The 26,529-nt window shown below is 41.9% G+C and overlaps 1 protein-coding gene and 1 long non-coding RNA gene across 2 annotated transcripts in view; one reads left to right on the top strand and one right to left on the bottom strand.

The window, feature by feature from the left end:
* Nucleotides 1-26,529, bottom strand: part of LOC310985169 — a 349,718-nt gene that overhangs the window by 20,393 nt on the left and 302,796 nt on the right. The window lies entirely within an intron of this gene.
* Nucleotides 3,354-5,695, top strand: LOC310984701 (uncharacterized protein; the record flags this gene model as incomplete). Its single annotated transcript, XM_083970015.1, has 2 exons — nt 3,354-3,443; nt 5,525-5,695. 2 exons carry the CDS (start codon nt 3,354-3,356, stop codon nt 5,693-5,695), a joined length of 261 nt encoding a protein of 86 aa, XP_083826141.1.

Here is a 26,529-nt window from a genome sequence, read left to right as displayed (position 1 = left end):
TAGTGGGAGGAGTAGGGGCCGGGGTGGGGGAGGGGGTCTTTCCCATATACATTTGCAGAAGTGACAGAACAACTTATAAAAGAAGCCGCACCAAATGCACAATAATTCAGAGTCCAGCACTCGTGAAAATAGGAATGGGGGCCCGCTTCAAAACTCATTCCTGTGTGTGTGTGTGTGTGTGTGTGTGTGTGTGTGTGTGTGTGTGTGTGTGTGTGTGTGCGTGCACGTGAGAGAGAGCGACAGAGAGAGAAAGAGAGTGAGAGACGGTGCGCCATGTTTGCCTGACACCAATATAATAGGAAAACAAAGGACTTGCATGTAAAAATCCGATGTTCAGCAGCAGGGAACAATATAGCCAACAGCATTTTGCCAATATTTTAGACCCCCCCCGCCCCCCGGCCTACCCGTAGTTCGCACTCTGCATACACACACACAGACCCACTCTTCCTCACACTCGCGCCAGCTCAGTTTCTCATCGAGTGCTGGATTCTGATTTATTTTGCATTTGATGCGGCCTCTTTTAAGTTGCATGTTCTGTCACTGCTGCAAATTTCTATTAAGCTGTGCGTAATAGTCGCACGTAATCCTCGCCGGTGAAACACTTCGTCCATTTATGGATAAATTAGTGGAAATTAGTTAGTAGCCAACATTAACTGAGAGTTATAATAATAATCATTAAAAAAACGACACACAACATTACATATGTTGAAAATAGTGTACTGTAGGCTATGGCATTGTGTGTGCCTTACAGTTTTATCAATGAATCTACACTCACTAGCCTATATGTCGGCCCGCTTCAAAACTCATTCCTGTGTGTGTGTTGGAAGCGAACTTCAGCGTCGTTGCTGGCGAATCAGCTGTTGTCCTGATACACACTGTGACATATTTTTTCATGATGATTCTGAGAGCTTATAGATGACGGCGTAACGTGTGAGGCCGTTCAGTCTAACTCTGAAGGCTGATGAAGACCTGATGAAGTTTGGTGCGAGTATGACAGAGGTTTTCCTCAGACCATATACCTTTTCATCTGAGGTCTGACACTGAAGTCTGATCCTGAGGATGTCCTAAAATGTACACCGTACCTATGTTTTATCGCCCAGCCCCAAAGTGACACAGACCCGTTCATTCACAAGAAATCATCCAGCTGCACTCTCAAACAAGGTGCGGAGTGAGAAATCTGCGGCACTACTGCACAGTCTGTAGTTGGCTCATTTTAAAAACACATTTTGGAGATGACGAGACAGATGACCGAAAAAAGAGAGTGAGACGTGGGCTATAGTCTACTGTAGCTGCCGTCGTTACATTTTGTCATTGAAAAACTAGGCTACTATATTATTTACTGTCTGCAGCTAGTTCTCCTTTCATCCTCTTGTATTCTGTATCATGAACAGCGCCACTCCTAATCGCGGCTACATTGTGTGACGTGTCAGCATTGGCCCCAAAACGTCTGAGCAGTATTTAGTACGGTGCTGCCACCTAGAGGAAAACAGTTGTGGTGAAAAGACACGCGTTCACGCGATCCTGCAGTGCAGGAAAAACCCCGCAATTTTGAACCAGTAACATCTGTAGTATCACATTCATCCTCATGATATACCAATACATGCATGTCAAGCAAACCTCTCAAATAAGACCTCAATTGTAATAAATAAAAGCATCTTAACACTGGCCTACTGTAGGGTTAGACCTACTATTTGACCTGCTTGAGCAAACTGAGGTTGCTGATCAGCCTGCTGTCTGCATTTTTTTATACTCTGATCGATTTGTAGTAGGGCTGGGTATCAATTTGATTTAACAAGGTCACAAGGTAGGGTTAAAATTACTCTGGATTATTACTTTAAATCAAATATAGGTTGTGGTGTTAAGAATTGTGCTCTTTTTTCTTTCAGGGATGGAAGATCTTATTAAAAAGGCCGTCATTGAAGAAGAAAAAAGAAAATGTGGTTCAAAGAAAGCAAAACTTGATGTTTTTGTAATTCCAAGACAGGAAGATGTGAACAGTTTTGTTATCAGAAAACTGAAAAGCCTCGATGGACAATTTGGTACATTTAACTGTACCTCAAAGAAAGACCAAGAGAAGGGTTATTTCAAATATAACTGTCAACGATTTGGCAATCCAAGGGGTAAAAGTTACAGATCTGTTGGTTGTAAGGCCTATGTTTCATTTAAAATCAATTATGATTGGCATGGCCATACAGTGATTGTCCAGCGTGTTTTTGACCTGCATAATAACCACGTCACTACTGATCCTCGTGATGGACACTCACACTGTATGGACTCGGAACTAAAGAGAAAGATAGAAGAGCTCCTTGCCCTTGGAACAAAACCTGACATCATTCTGTCTGAGAGTCATAAATGGGCACGGAATCGAGGACACAGTAACATCCATGATAGGACATACTTTGCCACACCACAAGACATAGACAACATCAGAACGACAGTCATGAGGAGAAAACGATTTCACTCCAATGATAGTCAAAGTGTGGAAGGTTTACTAAGTGGACCACTGCGAGAGCATGTTGTATTTTACCAGCCATACACCTCAAGTCAAGAACTGATAATTTTGCTTCAGACACAGATGATGAAGTCGAACCTTGCACAGTACGGCAAGCAGCTAGTGTTTGTGGACACTACCCACTGTGTCAACCAGTACCAATTCCCCTTGCTCACTCTCCTTGTAAGAGATGGTCATGGACGAGGAGTTCCTGTGGCGTATGCCATTTTAAGCAACGAACGGCAGAGCACTTTGGAGAAAGCTCTTGAACAACTGAGACAGCAGTTCCTGTGTCCTCCTAGGTAAACAGCATTTTTGTTAACTTTTATCTATGCAAATTGCTGTTTCTGTGACTGTTATTGCTTCTGTGTTTACACTTTTTGGAATCCTATATCCATGGAAACCAACAGTCTTCCCTGGTGCGTAAGGTGTGAGAATGACTAGTGTTGTGTCTACATAATGTAGACTAGGCTTTGCCTTATCCCAACAATATTGTGCTGCCCCTTTTCATTTGTTCACTACATCTGGATGTCATCGCCTTAGAACCTTAGTCATACCTGTGGAATGTCAGGCCAATATGGCATGATGCATTTTTGCATGATGGGGCTATGACTCCATTAACACTGGTGTGACCCTTTAAGAGTGTGAAATTTAGAGGTGTAGACGATGACCTTGACTGTATGTAAATACATGTGTGGGAGTTCACTGAAAATAAAAGTACAATGAGTAGGATAATGATGATGTTGTGATATTTATTCATTTATTCATTCAGAAATTTATTTAATAGGATAAACCCCTTGAGAGGAATCCTCTCGTTTTCGATGATGATGCTGATTGCTGTTTATTCTTTTTTAGGGCATTCATGGTTGACAAGGACTATGCTGAAATCAATGCTTTATTGAGCATTTTCCCTCAGTCCACTATCCTTTTGTGCTGGTATCATGTCATGCAGGTATACATTTGTTTACTGTACTTATATTTGCATAATTTTGCACTCTGGCATTCAGTACGAGTCCTATATTGTTTAATTGCTTTCCCTAATCCACAGGCTGTTCAAAGATGGTTATCTAAAACAGAGTCTGGAGTGCATGGACCCTCAAGTTTAAAGACCAGGGATGACATGTCTTTTTTTTTTTACAAACTGAAGGCTTGTAAAACTGTAAGTATTTCAAACCTCTAGACTACAAATCCATTGTCCTCCGTTCCATGTCAGCAATGTTGGAATTACACTATGGAGGCATTAGGTGAGCATAGGAAAGTAGAAATTCAGACTCAATATAGGCTAAATCAGCAATAGACAATGACAGACAACTGTGTAATCTTGTCTAAAGTGTAGTGTCACTCAGTTTACTTGTGAAAATTATTGCAATCTAAGTTCCTCATTGGCTATTCACTGGCCCATTTATTAATTTATGTCTCCATACCTCATACATAGCTGACAACGGCATTTGTTTATTTGTTTATTTGGATCCCCATTAGCTGTTACAACTGCAACAGCTACTCTTCCTGGGGTCCATGTTAAAAACATGCAATTCAAGTAACAATAATATTTTACATGAATACATACATGAATACAGTTTCAACACTAATTTCAGAATTACACAAGCTCACACACTCACACCCACATATACAAGCACACACACAACACCTGCCTATGAAACAAGTTACCAAAAACACTGAGGTCAAATTTCATAAAAAGAAAATCCAAACCCGCAAAACAGGTCACAGAGTTCTATAATCTTTCATTCTATAATCTTTGGTCGCGGAACTTTCGTGTAGGGACTTACAGACCGGATGACAGAATGAGTGATGTGTGATTTGACTGGCAACCATTGAAGTTAGATGAGTAGTATAGGGGTTATGTACTGTTGAAACCCAAGCATTTAGAACACTTCCTAGCAGTGACTAAGGGGCCACCACCATGAGCTCGGTTTGAGCTTAGTTTAAAGTGTTATTTAAGCAATCAGGTGCCAAGATCAGACACCGATATGGATATCTGGAATTTCTGCAGTTTTAATTTCATTCTCCTGCAGCCTGATGAGCTGTGCATGATAATTGATGACCACTTTTGGACCATTGTCAGTAATACCTCCCTCTGGAGTGCTCTCGACTCCTCCTAGTGCTTTAAAATATTCAACTTCAGAGAAATAAGACCATACTTCATCCAGTATACCACCTAGCCATGACCGCGCAACCCATCATGATCTTTATTGAATCCTCTTTATTGGTTAGATTAAATTTCACGTCACATTCTGCGGATACGGTGACTCAGAATTGTTGTGTTCCCCCACACACAAGCCGACTTTTGATCCAAACGGTCACGATTGTTGGGGCCAACAATCGTAAATATTGAACATGTTTAATATTTACGATTAGCTGCCGACCGTTTTACGAGTCGATTGTCGAGTATATTGTGTATTGTTGAGAATTTAAATCTTAAAACACCACACACTACAGGAGAATCTCATAAAATAATCTCAAGAGCCTAAGATAATCGGGCGATTTTTGTCTTTTGTCGGAAGGGGGGAAATCAGGGCAAAATCAGCCAGATTATCTTTATGTATGTGGTAGGCATTAGTGTGTTGGCATTAATTATACAGCCAAGACTGATAACAGGACTGGGTTCTATAGGAATGTCTCTGGCTGGCTGTTGCAGTATAACATTGATGTGACACTTTTTTAATATTTGTGCTTGCTGCATGTGACTTGACTTTAATTCAAGTCTTTGCTCTCAAGTCCAAGTAGAGTCTCAAGTCTTTGCTCTCAAGTCCAAGTAGAGTCTCAAGTCTTTGCTCTCAAGTCCAAGTAGAGTCTCAAGTCTTTGGCATCAAGTCCCAAGCGAGTCCAAGTCTTTTTTTTGATTTGATCAAGCAAGTCTTAAGTCATCAAAATCGGGACTCGAGTCCAAGTCAAGTCTCAAGTCTCGAGTCCAAGTCCACACCTCTGTATAACATTTTAAATGTAATGGTTTAAAGTAAACATTGACATGATTAATATGCATGTACACTTTTGTGTGTTATTAATATTTTGCAGGAAGGAGAGTATGAGGCCACAGCAAAGAAGTTCTGCAAAACGTTTAAACAGCACCCAGCTGTGTGCCAGTACTTCAAGAGAAACTGGGAAGATATTGGCCATATGTGGTCCAATTATGGACGTTGCTTTGAACACTTAAACTCCGACACTAACAACGTCATTGAACGGTAAACTACAAACTACATTGAGTTGCTCACTCTTGGTTGCTTACTTTTCAGCCATTGCAATTTTGCTTTGTATTCAAACATTTTCAAGCAATTGCAGCAACAATTGTGTATTGTTTCAGATTTTTTAACAGACTCAAATACCAGTTTCTTGGAGGGATTAGGAATCGGCGTGTTGACGACCTTATTCATGTCCTCCTGGGAAAAGCGGAAGACTACTTCAGCATCATGAGGGAGTTGCAGTGTGCTGGACGTGTAAAGAATAAATTCAGTCATTCCTCCTCTCCGGAAAGTGGAGCAACAACTGAATGTGTGACAGACACTATGACACCAATTCGTTCAGACAGTACAGAATCATTGCCAACCACAGCAAGTGGTACTCATGTGTCTACTACTGTTGAGAAGTTAAGTAGTATTACAAACATTATTACCACCTGGATAGAAATTCCAGATCCAATAAAAGATATGATTGAGAGGTTACATAACCATGTTATACAAGCAGACAGTGGCAATGAAAGCAAGGACCCCTACCCCTCCAATGGTCATGACAACAGCAAAAAAATCTGACCATTATTTCCATCTCGAAAACGCAAGGTGGATGCAGTCACTAGGTTAACCCGCCAAGTTACATCACCCTCACAGAGCCTGAAAATCCCTGATTACCCTGTGAGAAAACGGTCCAGAGGCTCAGAAAAGACTAGAAAACGCAAGGGCAGCTAGAATATTGCATATGAGAGCATTCTTCCGCCCACTTCAGCATGTACAACATGGATAATGATGGCTGTATACAGTGTTTCCCCCAGAAAATGTGTTAGTTAAGGTGGTGTCTGTCCTGTTGGCGGGGGGGGGATGTGCGCGCGTGAGCGGATCGATTGATTGGCGAGGGGGGGGTGTGCCGTATTAAGTTTCGCTTTCACCATGCGCGCTGCTGTTATGCGCTTCTCTGTGGTGTGTAGAGCAGGGGTCTTCAACGTTTTCCAGGCCAAGGACCCCCAAACTGATGGAGAGATGGAGCGGGGACCCCCTACTTATATACAGTATATTGTATAAAATTGTGTTTTATATTTAACTGGTCCTGTAGTGCCATACAGGGCCGTTGTATAGGGGAGAAAGGTGATGATCATTATAGGGGCCCAGCGCCCAGTAGGGCCCACAAAAACCCCAGTAGTCTAATCTTTGTATGACTGAATTATTCTGCATAATATATATATAAGACCCTGACTGATACTCATAGTAATGCTGCATTAGCATCAAAACAAAGTAGGCTAAATAAGAAATGATAATAGATACGTAAAAGTGGAAAAGTCAGGGGGCAGGGGCCCACTTTAGTATACTTTCAGGGGGCCAAGGATTCCTAGCAACGGCCCTGGTGCCATATGCCAAAAGTACCATGTTATGAACTATAAATCACGCTTTTTTTAGGAATTTGGCTGGTCTTGGGACTTTTCGAAGGGACTTACATAAAAAACATATGCCATACCATCTATGATCACAACAGGTCACAACTACGCACGTGGTAACTGAACGCTGCTACTACACCAATGAAAGAATTACTAAACCATAAAAAGACAGAGAAAACAAAGCAGTGTTTCCCCTACTTTGTTTTTTTCTCTGGCTTTTTATGCATTTATTTTGAAAGGGCAGCTGGAGAGAGACGGGGGCGCGGAGAGAAAGTGAGAGGGGGGATTGACACGCAGCGATGGGACTGTCGGAGGGTCGCTGCAGCGGCCGTGCTCTACCAAGACCATGACGCTCGCGACTCACCCCAATCGTCAGCGCCGCGGTCACCGGGGCTGATTCTGAGAACTTTTACACCGGGCGCGCCGTGTCATGTCTCGGTTCCACGGAGCGTTTCAGTGACGGCCTGTTGCTGCGCTATGAGCAGACGTGGCGGCGCGCGTTAATGTCACCGTCGTGTGTGTGTGCTGTGAATATCGCTACATTTTTATTTTTTTAAGACGTTAGTTTAGGCGGCAGCTCTTTGTTGTTAAGGCGGCCGCCTTAACAGGAAAGCGCTGCGGGAAACCCTGCTGTATAGATGTCAATGTAGGGGCTCTTATATGCCTGATGTTGTTCACCCCTCGGGGCACCCATAGGGCCCAAACATTTACACTCTGCGTTTATTTTTGTTTTGATCCTCAATATCGTGATCAATTTTAAAGCAAATTTAATGAATTGTCTCTAGGATGTCTATTTTATGATGAATTTTAATATTCCAGATCCCCACTTTTGTAAAATAGGTTTTACCCCCCCTTCCACCACTAGAGGTCTCCCTAAACCACCAGAGAACTAGGCCTCCACTGCAACCGCTGTTTAGGCATATTTCTCTTTTCATGCCACATATACATCAATAAAAAAAATATGAAAACCCTAAAACTGGTCTGGGTGTGTTTGGACCAATGCAGAAGAGTGGTATGAAAGTGGGTAAAAAAAAATATTTTGTCTGTGTGTGTGAAATTTGGATCCTTAACAAAGGCCATATACAGATGTAGCCACCTAGAAGTTCCCCCTGGTCCCTGGTGGGACCACTGTGGGACCGTGATGGGTCCGTGGCGGGTCCGTGGCGGGCTCCCGCTTGGCCCGTGGCGATAATTTAATCCCCCGCGATGACGTAGCGAACGCAGCCACGACTGTTAACGCCCCTCTGCAGCCCGTGTGAAAATCAGCTGCAGTGTCTTATTTGTCCACGGGGAGGAGCAGTGATTTTGACCCGAGTTAATCTGTCAATCACTTTTCCTCCTCCTTTCTTTTTTTCCCCCTCAGATGAATTGCTATAATTGCCTCCAAAACAGGCGATCTATAAGTAGCTTCAAAGATAAATAAACACTGACAGAGCACTAATAAAAATGTATATCACTCGCAGTTTACCTGTCTACAGATTTTGCATTCTAGTAAATGTTTGCCTTGTGGTGGTTTTAATGGTAACACTGAAGCATACGGTGCGCAAATAAACCCTAACCAATAAATAAACAACATGCCAACGTGTCCGTGAATATACACGCATGAGACTGTACGTGTAAAATTAAAGTGTGGTCCTAAGTGACCGCCCTTATATTCAAACAAGAGGAAAGAGAAATAATTATGATGTTCATAAATTAAAACCACGATTGTGCGTCGTGCGCCCTCGCCATGGCACAGCTGAGACTTAACATAGGCTACTGGATGTTTTTTGTTTGTTTGTGTGAAACCTGTAATATAAACAGTTATTTACAAGCCCCTCTTTCAGTTTTTGCCTGTCGGCAACCATGAAATCTGCTGTGCATCTCTGGCTTGCTCATTCACTCCCGATCCGCGAATAAATAATACATTTCTAGTGACCACAGTGAGTCACGTCTCAGAACCACGGGCTACATTTGTGTATTTATTAGGGCTGGGCAAGTTGCGTTATGGCAACTCATTAAACTATCAACGCCGACATTTATTTTATTGCGCATTAATGCATGTTGCTCACATGCTTTTATTTTGTAAAAGTCTGTTGCTGGCTGCTGCGGTGTAGGGGTCAGAGTCGCCGTAAACATGCGCTGTGCACCTCTGTAAAATTCTCAATAAAATTTCATGAATGAGTGTATTTTTCACCACAGAATACTAATATCCCTCCCCCTGCGCTATGCTGACCTGACGCGTCTAGTGGTTGACAGCTCTCTCTCTCTTTTTTTTTTCACTCTTAATGATAAAGTCACGTCAAACCAGCCATTCCCGTTAGGAGAGCCAAATGCCTGACGGGCGATCTACTGGCACTGACGCACCTGTCTTAATATGGAACTCAACATGAGAGCGAAGGTGCGCTCTGCTCTTATTTCCATCTCACCCCACACACGTCGACCTGTGTCTTGTGAAGACGTACAGCGCGATGGAGAGAGGGAGAGAGAGGGAGAGAGAGAGACCATACAGTACGCTATAGCGCGCACTGCACACCAGCTGATCCGCCGGTCCACTGAGTGAAATAAGCAAGTTTAGTCAGATAATCAGGGCCGTTGCTAGAAATTCTGGGGCCCCTGAAAGAATACTAAAGTGGGCCCCTGACTTTTCCACTTTTTTTCTTAGACTATGTATGTATGATCATTTTTTATTTAGCCTACTTTGTTTTGATGCTAATGTAGCATTACTATGAGTATTAGTCAGGGTCTTATGCAGAATAATTCAGTCACACAAAGATTAGACTAGGTGCAGCAGGTGTCTTCAAGTTGGTGAAGTTGTGATATCAAATCGGAATGGGGTTTATAGGGGGATTGACAGTATAGGCTAGTGCTATAACTAGTAAATTATAGTGAAAAATCAATACATTTAATTAATAAATTTAATCCAGAGGAAGTACAGAGTTAAATGAAATTCCAGCACTGACTCCATATGCAAAATTACAACATTTTTTGTAAGATAGATAATAATGTAAGATAATCATGAAAATAAAAATGTTTAAAGCAGGACCTTAAGGAAATACCTGCTCATTTTCTAATCAATTCATAGTCAAAGCAGTGGGGGATGCTTGGAGATGGTAATGCTCTGGAGCAGGTGTGAATGTTCAGGGGTTTGGGGTGTGTTGTTGCTCAGGAGAGAGTCTGGTCCAGCTAGCCTTCCAACATAACCTCCCCTCCCCCGGTCCTCCTTCAAAGTTGAACAGCCAGCTCCATTGCAGGCTCTGTGCGATTTGTGTGACAATGGGTGACCAATAGGCGGCCCATTAGGGCAAACAAAAGATTGAGCAATGATAATGCTAATTCCCTGGTCGAAGACATGCACTGAATACCTGCAACTGCAAACATCTTAAAAAGGCTTTCATCACTCCCTTAGTTTTTTCCTATTTAAATGTAGATTCACAGTAAATAAATTGTGATAAAAAATTGACAGTAGGTATTATTAGCTACAACAATTTATTTCCAGATAAAACAGTGGCCAGCGCATCTCCAGTAGCTAGGTCTGTTATAATTTCACTTCTTAAATCAAACATGTACTCGTGGTTCTATGAATTATGTGAATTTCCACTCACCACCAGCGGGCGGCACTTTAAATGCCGCCTCTGGCGATATGTACTGTTCTGTGAGAGAAGCGCCATCTCCTGGTCATGTCATGTATTTCATTGAATGGGTGGAGTTCCAGTAAAAACTAGTCACACCCAGGAAAAGGAGGGGGTCACTCCAGCTGCTGGGACTTTGCTGGAGCTCTGCTGGAACTCTCATGGGAACAGCATGGGAACAGCATGGCAGCAGCATGGCAGGGGAATTTCTATGTGGCTCCCACTGTAGGCTTTGTTTATGTTGGTGTTTATAAACAGAATCCATAACACCCATTTGTGTGGTATCTCCATGCAAATCTCTCATTTTTGGGAAATATTGCATATTTTCTATTTTTTCTCATCATCAGGGGTTCGCCTGACAAAAAGTAAATAAAAACATTTTTTTTAAATTTAAAATAATAAAAAAAAACTTAATATTTATGGATAGGTCTGAAGTTGCTGAACAGATTTGGTGTGTTAAAATTGAAAAAAAAAAAAGCATTTTTATTGCACTTTTATGAGAGGGTCCAATTTGGGCCCTTAGGGTTAACATGTGTAACTTTTTTTGTAATAAATTCTAAGGAGGTATATTTACTCAAAAAATAATAATGCATTCAAATCAATTATGTTATTAATTATTGACATATTCAAGGCTCTAATAACCTCATATGGAGTGGTCCACTTTGCACCTCATTTTTGGGAAATGTTGCATTTTTGTTTTTTTCTCATTAAAAAAATCAGGGGTTCACCTGACAAAAAGTGCATAAAAACATTTTTAAAAAAAATACTAAAACTATATTTATGGATAGGTCTTATCAGTTTAAGGAGAACAATCTGATTACAAATCTTTCTGGCAAGATGTAATGCAGTACTGTATTTAAAAAAAAGCTGTGACAGATTTCAACACAAGTAACCCATTATGTAAAGTACAATATTAAGAGTAGCAGGAACAAGGTCTTCTATTAGCAATGCTCTCTAGATTTTAAAGGTTCCAATTTAATGAACTGTGTTAAATATGAGATGAGTCAACACCGTAAAATCTGCTGTACAAATCAATTTATTTTGGAGGGTCTCAAACAAACCAACAGAGAAAACATGAAATGAGAACATGCAGGAAATACTAAAGAAAAAGTTTGGGAACCACTGTCTTTTTGAAAAGAAATATACAGTTGTGTTTAAAATAATAGCAGTCTGACATCACTTGCAAGATAAACCACTGATTTTGTGCATGCTGCTGATTCTGTGAAACTGAATCATTTACTGAAAAGGGCGTGTTCAAAAAAATAGCAGTGCCAGGTTCAGTTATTGAGGTCATTGATTAAGAAGATCTAAGATTGCCTGTGAGTATTGTAACAATCAGACAACGTTGGATTGAATTGAATTGAAATTCAGGAAAACTATGGACATATGAAATTTTCAAACTTTTTTTGTTTGGTTTGAATAACACAATATTTTGATTTTCTCCACATTACTTTGTCCTCAACTTGAAAATAAATAAATAAATAAAATGAATGTCTGTTACATATGCATTTTACATAGTCCCAAGAAGAATTACACCCATAAATGCTTACATGGTATACTGTATACTACACCTTGTTTCCAGCGTGAAATGGTTGCAAGCAGTCGCTGCACTTCTGTGTTCTGTCTACAGATGAAATTAGTAGAGGTTACATAAAATAATGCAAATATTCAATGCCTATGTCATTTCTTAAGGAAAGCCTTTACATTCTCCATAGAACATTGAAATATCTGCTTATTTGGGGGATGATCTGTTTCAGTTTTCCAGCATGCTTTTTGAGAACTGACTTTCAGAGGGCTTTTAGAGGGGCAATCTGAAGTTTAGGAACCTGAGAACCTCAATCACCATTTAAAAATATATATATTCAAATAACACCAAGTGTCTCTTCGCAGTGGGATTTTCTGTCCACAAACTCAGAACAACAGATGCAATGACTATGATCAAACACAACTTTTCTACTTGTACAACTATTATTGAGTGTTTGGTAAATTAAGTTTTAAGTTGAGTCTAAAAATAAATTAACAACAAAAATAAATAATTTTCCATTAATATAACAAACTGTATGCTACTACTTTGCAAGTTAATCTGAGTATGTTGTATACCTGTGGAAAGGAAAAGATCCTGGCACAGCTGTGCTCTCAATTCCGGTATGGGGCCAAAATCTGGAACACAGCCCTGCTGAAGAGCATCCCCTTTGAGTATTGCTTGGGCGTACTGATGAATGAAAAACAAATTTGCCTACATGTTAGATACCTTTTTTTACCACCTTTTTTTTAAAGCCATCACGGCACTGAGTTGCAAGTGTTAATTGGCAACATTTTGTAATGTGTACTGTATGCAAATTTTGATGGTGTTTGAAATGTCCAACAGTGGCATCAAACAGTTGAGACCTCAAGATTGAGACAAGGTGTTAGATAAACTAAAGCCCACTGTTTAAACAAACTAATGCAAACTTTCAATCAGAATTTCAATCAAAATAGGACACCTCGTAGTCCAGACACCCAGAGGTTGCAGTTTCAATGTTTGAATATTCAGGCAGATAAAACATTGCTAGCATTTAGCTTTTAGGTTTTGAGTATGCACTGGGAATGTGATGAGGTTTCAAAAGAAAGGCTGTATAAACAAAACAACTGACTTATAGCAACAATACAAAAAAAGAATACCATGATCACATGTACTCCGCAGGAATGCCCATCCGTTTGTTTGGGATGTTTTATGGGCACAAGGGTCCAGGGGCCATGACAGCCCCTTGCCTCAGCGAATGAGCTGTTGACAGTAGAAAGAAAGATTAGTAAGGACCTGCTATTAGGCCGCAGGCCAAATAGGGTTGGAGTGCACCCCATACATTGGACGTGGTCCCACCTTCCTCCATCCCATGGAATGTCCATAGTTTTCTAATGTATTTCAATGGGACTAAATTGCTTTGAAAACGACATTTCAATTGGCATGGCCGAAACAGGTAGTGCATCCCCAAAAAATCCACTGTTAACATTCAAATTCACTAGAGCTAGAGCATGCAAAAGAATTGGTTTTGTCAAGAGCTGGGGGTGTGCTCTATTTGACCCACAGTTTCCTGTAGTATAGTGATTATCAGGTACAACATGGGTAGCCACAATTGTAAAGAAAATCACCTCCAGTTGTGCAAAATACTTGCCGCCCTCTCCTCAGACTCCCCAAAGGAGTTCATGTACACCACTCTTCTCCCTACTATATCTGCATACTAGGAGAAAATTGTTTTAGCAGTACAGATGCTTTGAGGAGGAAATACTTTGTCAGACTGTTAATTGTTAAACTATTGGGAGTGGGACTGAATTGCATGGATAAATGAAAATATGGATATACAGTATATTACATAGTTCATCAACTTACAAAAAGGGTCCAGTGGTTGTTGTTTTCCAGGAAGGCCCCCACCACATTTTCTTTGAAAATGTTTTTCTAACATAAGATAGAACATAAAAGATTAGATGATTTCACATCAAAAAAGATCAGACCCACTTTGAGTGTGAAAATGTAAATTTGAATGTACTGTACCTTCAAAAAGTATGCATTTCTGGCTCTTGAGGAACCTTCCAGGATTTCCCCCAGTGTTTGTGAAACCAGCTGGACAGTTCCTGGACAGCTCTGTGTCGAACAAAAGTATTATTGAAATTGCATTAAGCATAAAAACTATAAAATCAAATGTAATATTCACTTGATAAATATTGACAATAAAGTGTGTCAATACCTTACACTGGAGGTAAATCAGCGCGTCTATTGCCTGTTGAAGAAGCATATGGGTCAACTACTGTACATTTTCTGCACTCACCCATAATAATGATGAATCTAGCAGCCAAAAACATTGCTAAAACACTCCTATTTACTGAGGAATTTCAGTGATTGTAGTTCTACATACTGTAGAATGTAATATTGATTCTAGTAGTAGTAGTAGTAGTAGTAGTAGTAGTAGTAGTAGTAGTAGTGATTTTAACTTTCATTTAAATAAAACAAACAAAAAAACTGTATAGGCTAGCATCTATATTTACATTAAGACACTGGTAGTCAAATGAAAATTAGTTTGAACCTCATCGGAAATGTCCGCATCCTCATACAGGCTCTTTAACATGGAGACGTAAATTGTGTGGACGCCACACATTCCCACTAGATAGTCTAAGAAAAAGGGAGAAGGATATATATGGGTATTATCAGAAAAGCACTCTGCATAATAGTTTGTGAAACACCTGAAACACGCTATTACAGTTGATACCGATGTCATCAGATCGCTGCTGTGTGTGTGTGTGTGTGTGTGTGTGTGTGTGTGTGTGTGTGTGTGTGTGTGTGAATGATCCCTCGGTGTGAGACCGGAGGGTCCAGCCTGTCTCCCCGCGGTGACTGATGCTTATCACGGTGTGAACGTGGGCCGGTCGGGGGAGGACGGGCTGTGGCAGCTAAACTGAAAACTGTCGGAGTAAAGTCAGGTTGTTGTCGGTTGATCCAGTGAATGATCAACTTTCAGAGTTGATCAGAATTTTCCTCTGGACCACATCCAGACTGATGTAAACATGCTGTAAGAAATGATCACTCCAAGATCAGCAGAGGAGTCTTGATAACAGCTCCGCTGCTGCGGCGGCTCCTTATTAGCGGCAGTTAATGAAAAAAAGAGGGTTTTTTTCTAGTTTTTAACACTGTAAAACTAGTTAACAGAAGGAGCAACACAGTAGAGGTCTCCTCTGTGTCTGTTCTAATCCAGTGCCTCCACAGTTTCATGTTTTACCGTCTCTGTCTGTAGCTATGTCCTTCACTTTCACTGTCTGTGGCTGTCAGCCAGCAGAGGCAACCAACACCGTGACGTCACGGACTGTCGAACGACAAGATGGCGGCGCACTAGCTAAAGAACTAATGCAAAACGTCATAGGCGGCGCTATCAATAGGCTAGGGGAAGCTTAGCTTCCCCTAGATTGTCACAGAAAATAAAATAAAATCATCACAAATAATAAAATGAAAAAATAAAATTATGTTTTTTTTTTCGTTGTTGTTTTTAAATTATATTTTAGAAAGAGGTGGGAAATACATTAAAACACACATTTTTAAAGTATTATCTATGTCGATGGTTTATTTATTTTTTATTTCAGTGGTATTTGACTGGTTACCTGCGTCATTACGTACACACGGCGTAGCTACAACGCGCAGCGTAGAAGCTTACCCCTTTGCCTCGCTATGCTAGTCACTGACAGTCCAGCGAAATTAAAAGAAAAAAGCCCGGTAAAACGGACATTAGAAGGTTTTTGAATATCAAAATTAAAGAGTCAGAGAGTCCCACGAAGCAGCAGCAATGAAGCCGACCACGATGCTTCCACGACCGGCTGCCGCCTTCTCTCCTGCCACTGGCCTCCATCATGACACCGGCTGCCCCCCCCGGATACCGGCCACTGCCCGCGAGTCACCGGTCTACCTCCGGACAGCCGCGGCCCCCCCGAACACCTGCACACACCCTCCTCCAGTCACTGGCCTAAGTTACGTCCAGACAGCAGCCCCGACCGCCCGGACACCTGCTGCCCCCCTCCTCCAGTCACCAGCCTACCTACGGACACCTGTGTGAGTGCACATTCTCAGCGATACAGCAGTTGCGCAACTGGATGAGGACAATGGCACAGCAGATTATAGGTGCGTTTCCATTACCCCTTGAAATGCGCAAAACCTAAATATCGAAATTAAAAACTGGTAATGGAAACACCTACATTTCGAAAAAACTCAAATATCGCAAAAAAGTTTTTACGCTCTCATGAGGTGGTTTTTGAGACGTATTGATACAAACGTGTATCGCAAAAGTGTAATGGAAACACTTTTTTCGCTTTTCTACACGTCACCGGCGTCACCGGAGTTGTGTGTGTCCACGCTGTGTTTGTTTGTTTGTTTTGCATTGCTGACCTGGGCATGTTTCTCAATAAATTAGAAAAACATTTCCTATCATTCCCCTTTTCCGCGCATGGTTGAAGGAGACTGGCTCGCATCCACGCTCCACTCCCTCCTGCGCCAAAATGTCCCCTTAAGTCACATAAACCAGTACGGGTGTGTGGACACACACAACCACCTATATTGTTGTCAGCGCCTCATCACCGCTGGTGTTTAAAAGACTCCGTTCTTTCTCCAGTCAGGTTAAAGCGCACATCCGCCGTGTTGGCAAACAAATAATCCCTCTATATCAACGGAGGCAGCCGTGCTTGAGCAGCTTGGGTTGGAGGTGGTGTGAGTGCGGGCCAGCGGGGGACAGGGGAGGGGGCATTAGAGCTTCAGCACGGTACAACTGGCCCGTGTGAGTGCGTCCTTATTTGTGGCCGCTGCAGCGCCACACGGGCTTTGCCTTTCAGTAATCAAGCGCGGTTTTTGTCTTTGTTAATAACAATAACAGCAACAGCTGTAGACTTTCTTTTTTCTTTTTCTTTTTTTTTTGTCCCGTAGCTTCCCCATTCCTTCTGCCCTAGCGCCGCCTATGCAAAACGTCAAACTAAACTTAAAATTTCTCCTTAATGGTTACGCTTCATGTGTTAGTTTGACAATTTTTAAGTACAGTGGAAAACAGTTTATTGAAATATGTGTATTTGGCTGGCTGCTTCACCTCCACTTTAAGGGTACAGCCCTCACATGGTTTAAATCTTATTTAGCAGAGAGGCGTTTTTCTGTTCATATGGGTGAACACACTTCTGCTACATCCCCTCTTAAATGCGGGGTGCCCCAAGGATCCATCTTGGGCCCTATTCTTTTTTCAATTTATATGCTCCCCCTGGGGTCCATATTTAAAAAACATAACATATCGTTTCATTGTTTTGCTGACGACCTGCAGATTTACCTGCCTATCCAAACCAATAACTGCCTCCACTCAAGCTTTGTTGAACTGTCTAAATGATGTTCAAACGTGGATGGCCTTAAATTTCCTGAATATTAACAAATCAAAAACAGAAATAATTCTATTCGGCAATTCCAACCTTCTGTAATAGTGTTCTTGGTCCACTAGCCTCCTACTGTCGCCCTACTGCTAGGAGCCTAGGAGTTATCTTTGATTCTGCCTTTAAATTTGACAGACAGATAAGTTCAGTCATTAAATCTAGCTTTTTCCAGTTAAGGCTACTAAGTAAGGTGAAGCCCTATCTCCCCTTACCTGACTTTGAAAGGGCGATTCATGCATTTATTACATGTCGTCTTGACTATTGTAATTCTCTTTATGCTGGACTAGACCAGCAGTCTTTGAACCGCCTACAGGCTGTCCAAAATGCAGCAGCTCGATTATTGACAGGAAAAAAACGGCGTGATCACATATCTCCTATTCTCGCCTCTCTTCACTGGCTCCCTGTCCAGTTTAGCGTGCAGTTCAAAATGTTATTGTTTGTTTTTAAAAGTCTAAATGGTCTAGCCCCTTTCTATTTGTCTGACCTCATTAAGCATCATGCTCCAGCTAGAGCCTTGAGGTCAAGCAACCAGTTACTGCTGGTTTGCCCCAGATCTAAATTAAAGAGCAAGGGCGACAGAGCATTTTCTGTTGTGGCCCCAAAATTGTGGAACACCTTACCCCTCCACATCAGAGCAGCTGAAACTCTGGAGCTTTTTAAATCTCTTTTAAAGACTCATCTCTTTTCTCTGGCTTTCAACTCACCTTGACATCCTGACCTTTTATGTTTAGTATAGCTTTTAATTGTTTTATCTTATCTTAGTAACTTTTTTTACGGCCCTATTTTACTGTTAATCTATGTTTGATGATTTCGTTGTTTTATCTATACTGCTAGCACCTGTATGTTGTGCAGCACTTTGGGCAACTAAGGTTGTTTTTAAATGTGCTATAGAAATAAACTTTGAGTTGAGTTGAGTTTCCCTTTGTCCTTCCCTCCTTCCTTCTTTCCCTTCGTCCTTCCTTCCCTTCATCGTTCATTCCTTCCTTCCTTCCCTTCATCCTTCCTTCTTTCCCTTCATCCTTCCTTCCTTCCCTTCGCCCTTCCAACCTTCTTCCCCTTCGTCCTTCCTTCCCTCCCTTCATCCTCCCTTCATCCTTCCTTGACCCAGTAGGACAACAGGTTGGGTTAATAACTTAATAACAGGGGGTTTCCACAACCATATTCAATTTGTGAGATGTAGTTGAGGCCATAATAAAGACGTTGAACCTCTGGATAAGATTCAAGATTCAAGAACTTTATTTCGCCATTTTGTGCACAGACAAGCTGGGTAGGAATAGGAATTTCATCTTCAGACAAACCAGGTCCAATGACCGAAACGTCGCTATAATTTATTCAATATATTTGTGAAAGTGACACATTGTGCGGGATCCTTCTCTTCATATATTAGCTCATGTAAAGCAAAAGTAAAGCAACAACATCCCGTCGTCCCGGGGACGGTTACACCCCGCCTTTCCGACAATAGACTTCCATTCATCGTAATAGCGGGGTTTTCTATTTTTTCTAAAGACCCCGCTACTCCGAAAAGGCTATTGGGGGAAAACCCCAGTGCGCAGTGCGCATTGATCCTTTTTTCCTTTTTGGGGTCGAACGGATCATGTGCATAGGCCTAATTAACTGCAAAACAAGCAAATACTTCATATTAATGACATATAACGTTCATTATGCTTCTATCCTGTCTAGCCTCTACCTGGTCTTTTTACTTAACTTAACCAACTCCTTTCTTCATAGCCTAAGCCCAACCAAAGCATCTCCCTCAGTCAGCTGTCAGCACGAGCGGCGGCTGCAGCAGCCTCGCGCCCCTGTGAGCTCAAGCCGGGTTCAGCCGCGCTAGAGCGTAGTGTATTTCTTTTACTGTGTGGAGATCTCCAACAACGGAGTCGGGGAGAAAGCAAGTGGGACAGATCTGCCCAGTCTCTGAGCAGCACGTTTCACAGACAAGCCACAAAGCAGAATGTAAACAACGTCACGCGGTTCAGCACCTTGGACAGCTGCGGGGGGGAGGGTGTCGGAGTAGCGGTGTTTCGAAGTGGGGGTATTTCGGAACAGCGGGGTGTCGAAGTGGAGGTGTGTCGGAATGGAGAGCTGTCCCCCCCGGGGACATAACAATATGTGACGATAATCAATATCCCGTGGGACACAGTCGGGACGAAACGCGAAGCTTCCTGCTACACGAGACTCATACACAGACTATTGCACGAGACTGACAAACAATAAAGAAAATGTTACTGCTGCAACCACCGGAGCAGAGCGATATCAATCGCTGTGCACCGGTGTCTCGCCAGAAAACGACTGACCCCAACGGGAACACCCACCGGGGGTGTTACTGCCGTCCACAGCAGAACTGCGAGGATACGTTGTATTGAGAAGTAGGCTGCAGTAGTTCTGTCTGTCATTCTGTCATACGCTACAACTTGTCTTTCAATAAACAATCATGAGATGAGTTTTGGTGGTATACTTTTATTATCGTTGTTGTTTATGCTGCTGCTGCTGTTAATAATAATAATAATAATTAATAATAATTTTTAAAAAACAACATAATATTTTGTAATGTGATGTGAATTTACACCATTTTAACCTATAAATTAAGTTATAGCCGACTTAAATACCAATTTCAGTTTCAATGATTCTAGGAGGATAAAATAAATAAATAAATAAACCAAAAAATAAAATTTCTAGGAGGATAAATACATGTGCTAATTATCAAGGATCCACAACAAGTATAGTTATACATTAGTCACATCAATATCATCCCTGAGTTAGTGACTGACTGCACCCTGTAACTCAGGAATGCACAGGGCGATATTCACATAATTTTCTGGAGTGATAATAGAGGGTATCAGGTGTATGTACAGTGAATTTGGTCAGTGTCACCCTTTGCACTCCTGAGTTACAGGGGCAGTCACTTTTTGGGAAGGCCTTGCCAAAAAGTGACTGCCCCTGTAACCTTGTCAGGCAGCCTCGTGCTTCCTACCACCAGTGTCTAGAGGAATATCTTCATCAGATGCAGCCTTCTTATCCCTAGATCAGTTAACTCAGCTGGTCCACCCCCAAGGGTCCAAGTGTATGGGTTCATTTTTGTGCACAGTAAATGTAATTCATCTTCATCTTCAAAACTGTCTGTTTTTGTTGTTACTAGTCTGTCCAAGTTGAAATAAAGTTATACTGTAACACTCAACAATTGTTTTCTTTTATCCATACATGTTTATTTAGTCAGTCAAATAATAATAAAAATTGCATAGTTTATTGATAGAAAGACACGCGGATAAGGAAATAAATACAGAAAGCTTTGCGGTCATGTGGTCATCGCGAACGATTAGCTATTGCAAAGGTTAATTGCTCATTTAGTGATCACGCTAGCCATGGATCTGGGAGTCTACAGAGAGATAAGTGAATACAAAACCAGTGCTACATATCCAGCTGGATGTTCCAAAAACGAAAAAAACAATTTTCGTCGGAAGGCCAACACTTTTGATGTGCAAGGTAAAACAATGTTAACGGTTTTATGACGCACACAGAATGTATAGGCTACTTTTCTCCAGCATTAGCAGTTATTTGCCAGTCTCATTAGTCAAGCTAACCAGACAATAAAGGAGGTGTAGGCTAAATATTATTAAAACCTTGAGCAGGTTACATGAGTTACTGCTCTCTGTGTTTTTTCTTTTTCTCAACTGATGCTTTATTTAATGATCTAATATGGCCTGTTTTTTCGCCTAAGATGGAAAGCTGCACTACCTAAAAAAGGGCACTGCCATTGAGGTGGTGTGTGAGGCAGAAAAGGCTGCGGAAATTTTCAAAGATTTCCACTCTAGCAGCACTGGGGCCCATTGTGGCCAAAAAAAAACTCTGGATGCCATTGGGAAATGATTCTACTGGCCTGGCATGTCAGAAGACATTCAAACATGGGTAAGTATCTAACGTGGCCAATGAAGCCCTTAACTGCACAACATCTTAAATGTACTTCAATTCTGTAAATCGATCTATAATTAATAAAACAATAATAATAGTTTGCCTTTAATAGTGCTTAAAGTTAACACAGATTGTAAAGACAAAAATACTCTTATTGTTCAAATGTACTCTTCAGACAATGCTTCAGGTAATCTGTGTATCTGCACAGTAATTTCACCTTATTCCCATTTTATTATACAGGTGGCACAGTGTGTGGAATGCCAGGCTAGTGGACCTCCAATCAAGGAGGACAGGACATACACACTATCATTGTAAAATATCCTTTTTTTCTCCAAAATTCATTCAACTTGTCCCTGTATACTTTCTTTTCATTTTGTCTGGCTCTGTGCTTGTCTTATCTGCTACAGATAATCTTATCTTATCTACCACATAAGATCAGTTCAGCTTCCACCTCTTCTGGCCCATGTACCACGTCACCCAATGATGCCCCACCAGCAGCAGCGTCCTCCACTGCCCCACCAGCAGCTGCATCCACTGACCTGAAGAGGACCGCTGCCATTTCAGGTTATACGCTACATCCTCTACCTCAAACTCCACATTTGACAACCCTGTCAGCACGCTTGTATGTGTGCGTGTGGATGGATGGATGGACGGATAAGTTTCAATGTGTGACTAGATAGAATTGATAGAAAAGCAACATTTTGTCCAAAAGGCTATTCAAAGCAAATCCAAAAGCTATTGCTATCTCAAATTTATTTTGGAGATTAAATAAATAAAAAATTCCATTACTACAACTTTAAATTTCTCTTTTCCAGATGTGAGAGATGCATGGGAGGGGAAAAGAGCATATGTCCTGCTCTCCAAAGTGGGTCCCTATATTTTATAACGATATCTTTAACACGGGTCGGGTCCTCAAATGGAGTTTGAGAGTGAGGTGAGGTTTTAACACTCTTTTCCTTTACATTGATTTTCCTATTGTAATTACGTTCAGGTAGACACACACATCTCTTTCTATCTTTTTTATATTTTGCCCTGCAAAAAGGGGTTTAACCTTTCGTTTTTAAATTACAGGTTATAAATCCTTATCTCACGAAACTCGTGGAGAGGTATAACCAGAACAACACCACAAGGGCATTTGAAATGACACAGATTTGGGAGGGGAAGAAACCCAAAATTAAGGTATTAAAATATATTCTCTCATGTGTTTGTACTAATCAATACAGACAGCACAAGATAAAAAAAAATATCACAAGACATCTTTTATTTATTATCTTATGTTACAGATCGTCCCACAGCTGTACAAATTCATTTTGGGCGTGGTCAATCAGGTGCTGGTGGTAACTCCCCAACACAATTTGTGTGTGTGTGTGCATGTGTGTATCACTACACAGGTGTTGTTATGGCATATTTCTTGAATTTCTATCTTGTAGGTGATCCTACCAGCAAAAAAGAAAACCCTGTTTCTGGACCCACTGGGGGAAAAGAAAAAGGCAGTCAATCAGTGCAAGGATGTCACAAGGTAATATATGAATCATTCTTTTATGTTGACACAGCTATTGGAGTTGCTTAACTCTTTCGCGACCATTGACGAGTAAACTCGTCACAGCCTGCCGAACGTTCACGACCACTGACGAGTAAACTCGTCAAAACCGTTTTTTTACAGATTACGATAATAGACACTCTGAGGTACCCTGTGTGTGAATATGGTAGTCCTCTGATATGTAAAACTGTTTTAAACTAAAATCAAAACATAATGTTTTTTTATAAACTGTGTGATCTTGGTTTTGTTTGAGTAATCGTTCTCCTTGAATGCTGCTCTGGGGACAGCCTGCAGCGCTGTGCGGCCGTCGGCTACAGTGTTGCAACTTTCTCGCTGAATCTGGCGACTTTCCAAACCCTCTTTTGACAAAAGCGACCGACGACAAATCTGGCGAGTTTTCCCGGTGTTGTTTACAAACGTTTCTGGTTTGGAGACTCGGATCTGAAAGCCCGTTATCACGGCTGTTTTCACGGTGCAGCGGAGCGGGCGCTGAGCAGCGGGGGCTGTGACCGGCCGCCCCCGCCCCGAAGCACCCACCGCCGGCCAGTCACACAGCAGTGTCCCGGAGCTGCTGCGCTGCAGCCAGAGACCCACACCGCTGCACCGCTGCTCTCCAGGCTGCCACACCCCCCAGATTTACCTACAAATATATTTATTTAGCCGTAGAAATGATTTGGGAGACATGCCACACTGCAGAGAACCGGTAAAATGAGCAGATTGCCACTTGACACAAAAGTGCGTTTTTCTCTGAAACTAGAGCGGGAGCTCCGTTTTTGGAGAAACCCAGCTCTCTTCTCCTCCTTCGTACTCACGAACGAAACGGCGGAAAAACTCGCCGTTTTTTCGAGAAGCACGTTGTAAAGTCAATCTGCAACCAAGTGAAGACCGTTTGTTTCTAGGTGACGTACATAGTTCGGTTCGACGTGAGATAAAAGGTAAACAAATAGCCAAAAACATGTGGTCCTGAGCGGATGTGCTGAGGAATTAGTGTGGTCGCGAAAGAGTTAAATGTGTCATTTCAAATAATTTCTATTTGTGTTGTTAGATCGTTCATGAGACAGAGGGGCTTAAATCCTTCGAGGTGGGCGTATGAAACAAACACCCACTCGATTCAGCAAGATGCCACGTCTTGTGGGGCTTTTGCATTGAAGGTATATTATAACATGAAGAACATTATTCATCATTGCTCTGAACCTTGCTTAACTGTTTGTTGTAACACACAAGCATGTTTGATAAATATGGACAATGGCATTATATTATTTGATATGTAAGAGATGCGTAAGATATTGATATGTAGGAGAAATAATGTAAAATAGTGTGGTATGCAGGGATTTCATTGTTAGGTGTTACTTACACACTTAGATGGTCAAATAACACTTTTATGTTTGGTTGATGTTCATTTTCATAATACCTAAAAACATTGTGGCACTGGCATCTATTATTCACAGTTTGCTGAATGCATCTGGAATGGGTTGCCTCTGGTGTTCGACACTTCACCATCCAGTGTCAACACTATAAGAGAGGAAATAGCCGTCTCTCTTCTCATGAATACAGGTGGGTTTTCTTTAAATCTCCTTTTCTAATTATAATATGCCATTACTCTGACAAATATTACTGACTGACCCTTGTTCTTTGTATTGTAAGATGACCTGACAGACCTCTGTCATATCTGTGGGGAGAAGACAGGGGACACTTTGTGGGTAAGTGTTTTACCCGTCCTTCCTAAATTCGGCTTTGATAAATAAAAAATGCCTAAATATCACAAATTCCTAACAATGTAATAATCACTCACATTCTTTTTTAGATCGGGTGTGACATGTGTCCACGGTGGTACCACAAAAGCTGTGCGAAGCAGTAGCGGCGCCAGGATTTTGATTGTGGGTGGGCCTTCAGAAAACTGGATGGGCCAGTTAAAATAAGACAAAAAAAATAAAAATCAGCGTCATCATCATCTCCGATTTTCTGCGGCGCTGAGGACAGCACTCCCATAGGACTGGCGCTGGACCACGTCTGTTTCTATGGCTGCACAGCAGGGAACTCCTGAGCTAAGTTGATGAAATAGGCACCGACCAATTTTAAGTCATAAAGTGGCAACCATATTTGCCATGTACAGTAACCATGTTACTTAACAAAATAAAATATATTGTAGACTGATCGGTCCATTGTAAAACATTTAGTCTATTTATTTACATAAATGTGGTGATTTCAGTAGCCGGGCGCATGACGTCTGTCCCACTACCCATTTCTCTGACCATACATTTCTTTATTTTTGCGTCCATTAGTCCGACCTCCCACTTCTCCGACTTAAGTAGCCCTAACCCTTAACCTTACCCTAAACCTAACCTTAACACTGTAGAATGGGTAGTCGGAGAAATGAGCCGTCGGACTTGTGGGCAGTCGGACTGATGTATGCTCCCCTCAGTAGCCTACGTAGCCCAGAGGCAGTCCTCTCAACTAATCCAACTGCTGTTAGATTTCATCAATTAGATCAACATTAATCTCCTTAAAAAATTAACCAGCCAGCGGTAAACCTCTGAAAGCGTGCGGATACGTTACTTTGCTCGTTTTCTCCCTGGGATGAGGACGGAGCTGCCGGCCCCCGGCAGATCAGCTGAGTAGAGCGGCTGCTGCAGCTGTGACAGTCGCTGCCCTGATCCGCCACAGACATCCTAACAGTTCTAAACTGACCACAGACTCTGGATTAAACTGTGACTTTATCGCATGAAAAAATATTAAACTGTGACGTGTTAACAGCGCTAAATCCAGAATTATAACAGCTTTTTATGGCTGTCAGATGCTTAGTTGTGGCTCTGGCTGTGTGTTTTGAACATCCGCCACACGTGGGGTAGAAGGCTGAGAAGCTTTCACTCAAAGCTTTCCTCAGGATGCTTATTGGATGAACAGCTAGAATGGGTGGGCCGAGGCCCACCCGGGCCGGGGGGCGACCGCCATTCCGAAGGACCGCCATTCCGACGGTCTGCCAGTCCGAAAATTCCCGAAGGTCCGTCATTTCGAACTTCCCGAGGGGCCGCCGTTCCGAATGTGTTTTATTTTGAAAATTGACCGGATTCTCTCGTGGTTTGACTTCCTGCCCGGCTTGACACGACGCGCCGCGGGGACAGCGCCCGACCGGCCCCTCCCCCTCCCCCTCTCCCTCCGCCTCCAAAGTTTCACCCAGGTGCGAGTCTGATGCATTACATCCACGGTCTGATGCAGCCGCGGCACTCCTGCTGAAAATAAATGTCCTTGCTCTGTGCTTTGGTTAGGTTTAGGCAATGTAGAAAGGAGTTGGTTAAGTTTAGTAAAAAGGTTAGGTAGAGGCCAATAAAATCGCAGTTAATATGTATCTCCCCCGGGAGTCGAACCCTGATCCACCGCGTCAAAAGCAGATGCTCTGACCACTACGCTACCACCAGGCTTGTTTACTCTGTGCCGTAGACCATTCAAGATTTTTTCAGGTTCGGAA

Source organism: Trachurus trachurus, assembly GCF_905171665.1.
Source record: "Trachurus trachurus genome assembly, chromosome: 4".
In the NCBI taxonomy this organism is placed as follows: Eukaryota; Metazoa; Chordata; class Actinopteri; order Carangiformes; family Carangidae; genus Trachurus; species Trachurus trachurus.
Note: the sequence above shows the minus strand (reverse complement) of the source record. Positions and strands in the feature narration are given on the sequence as shown.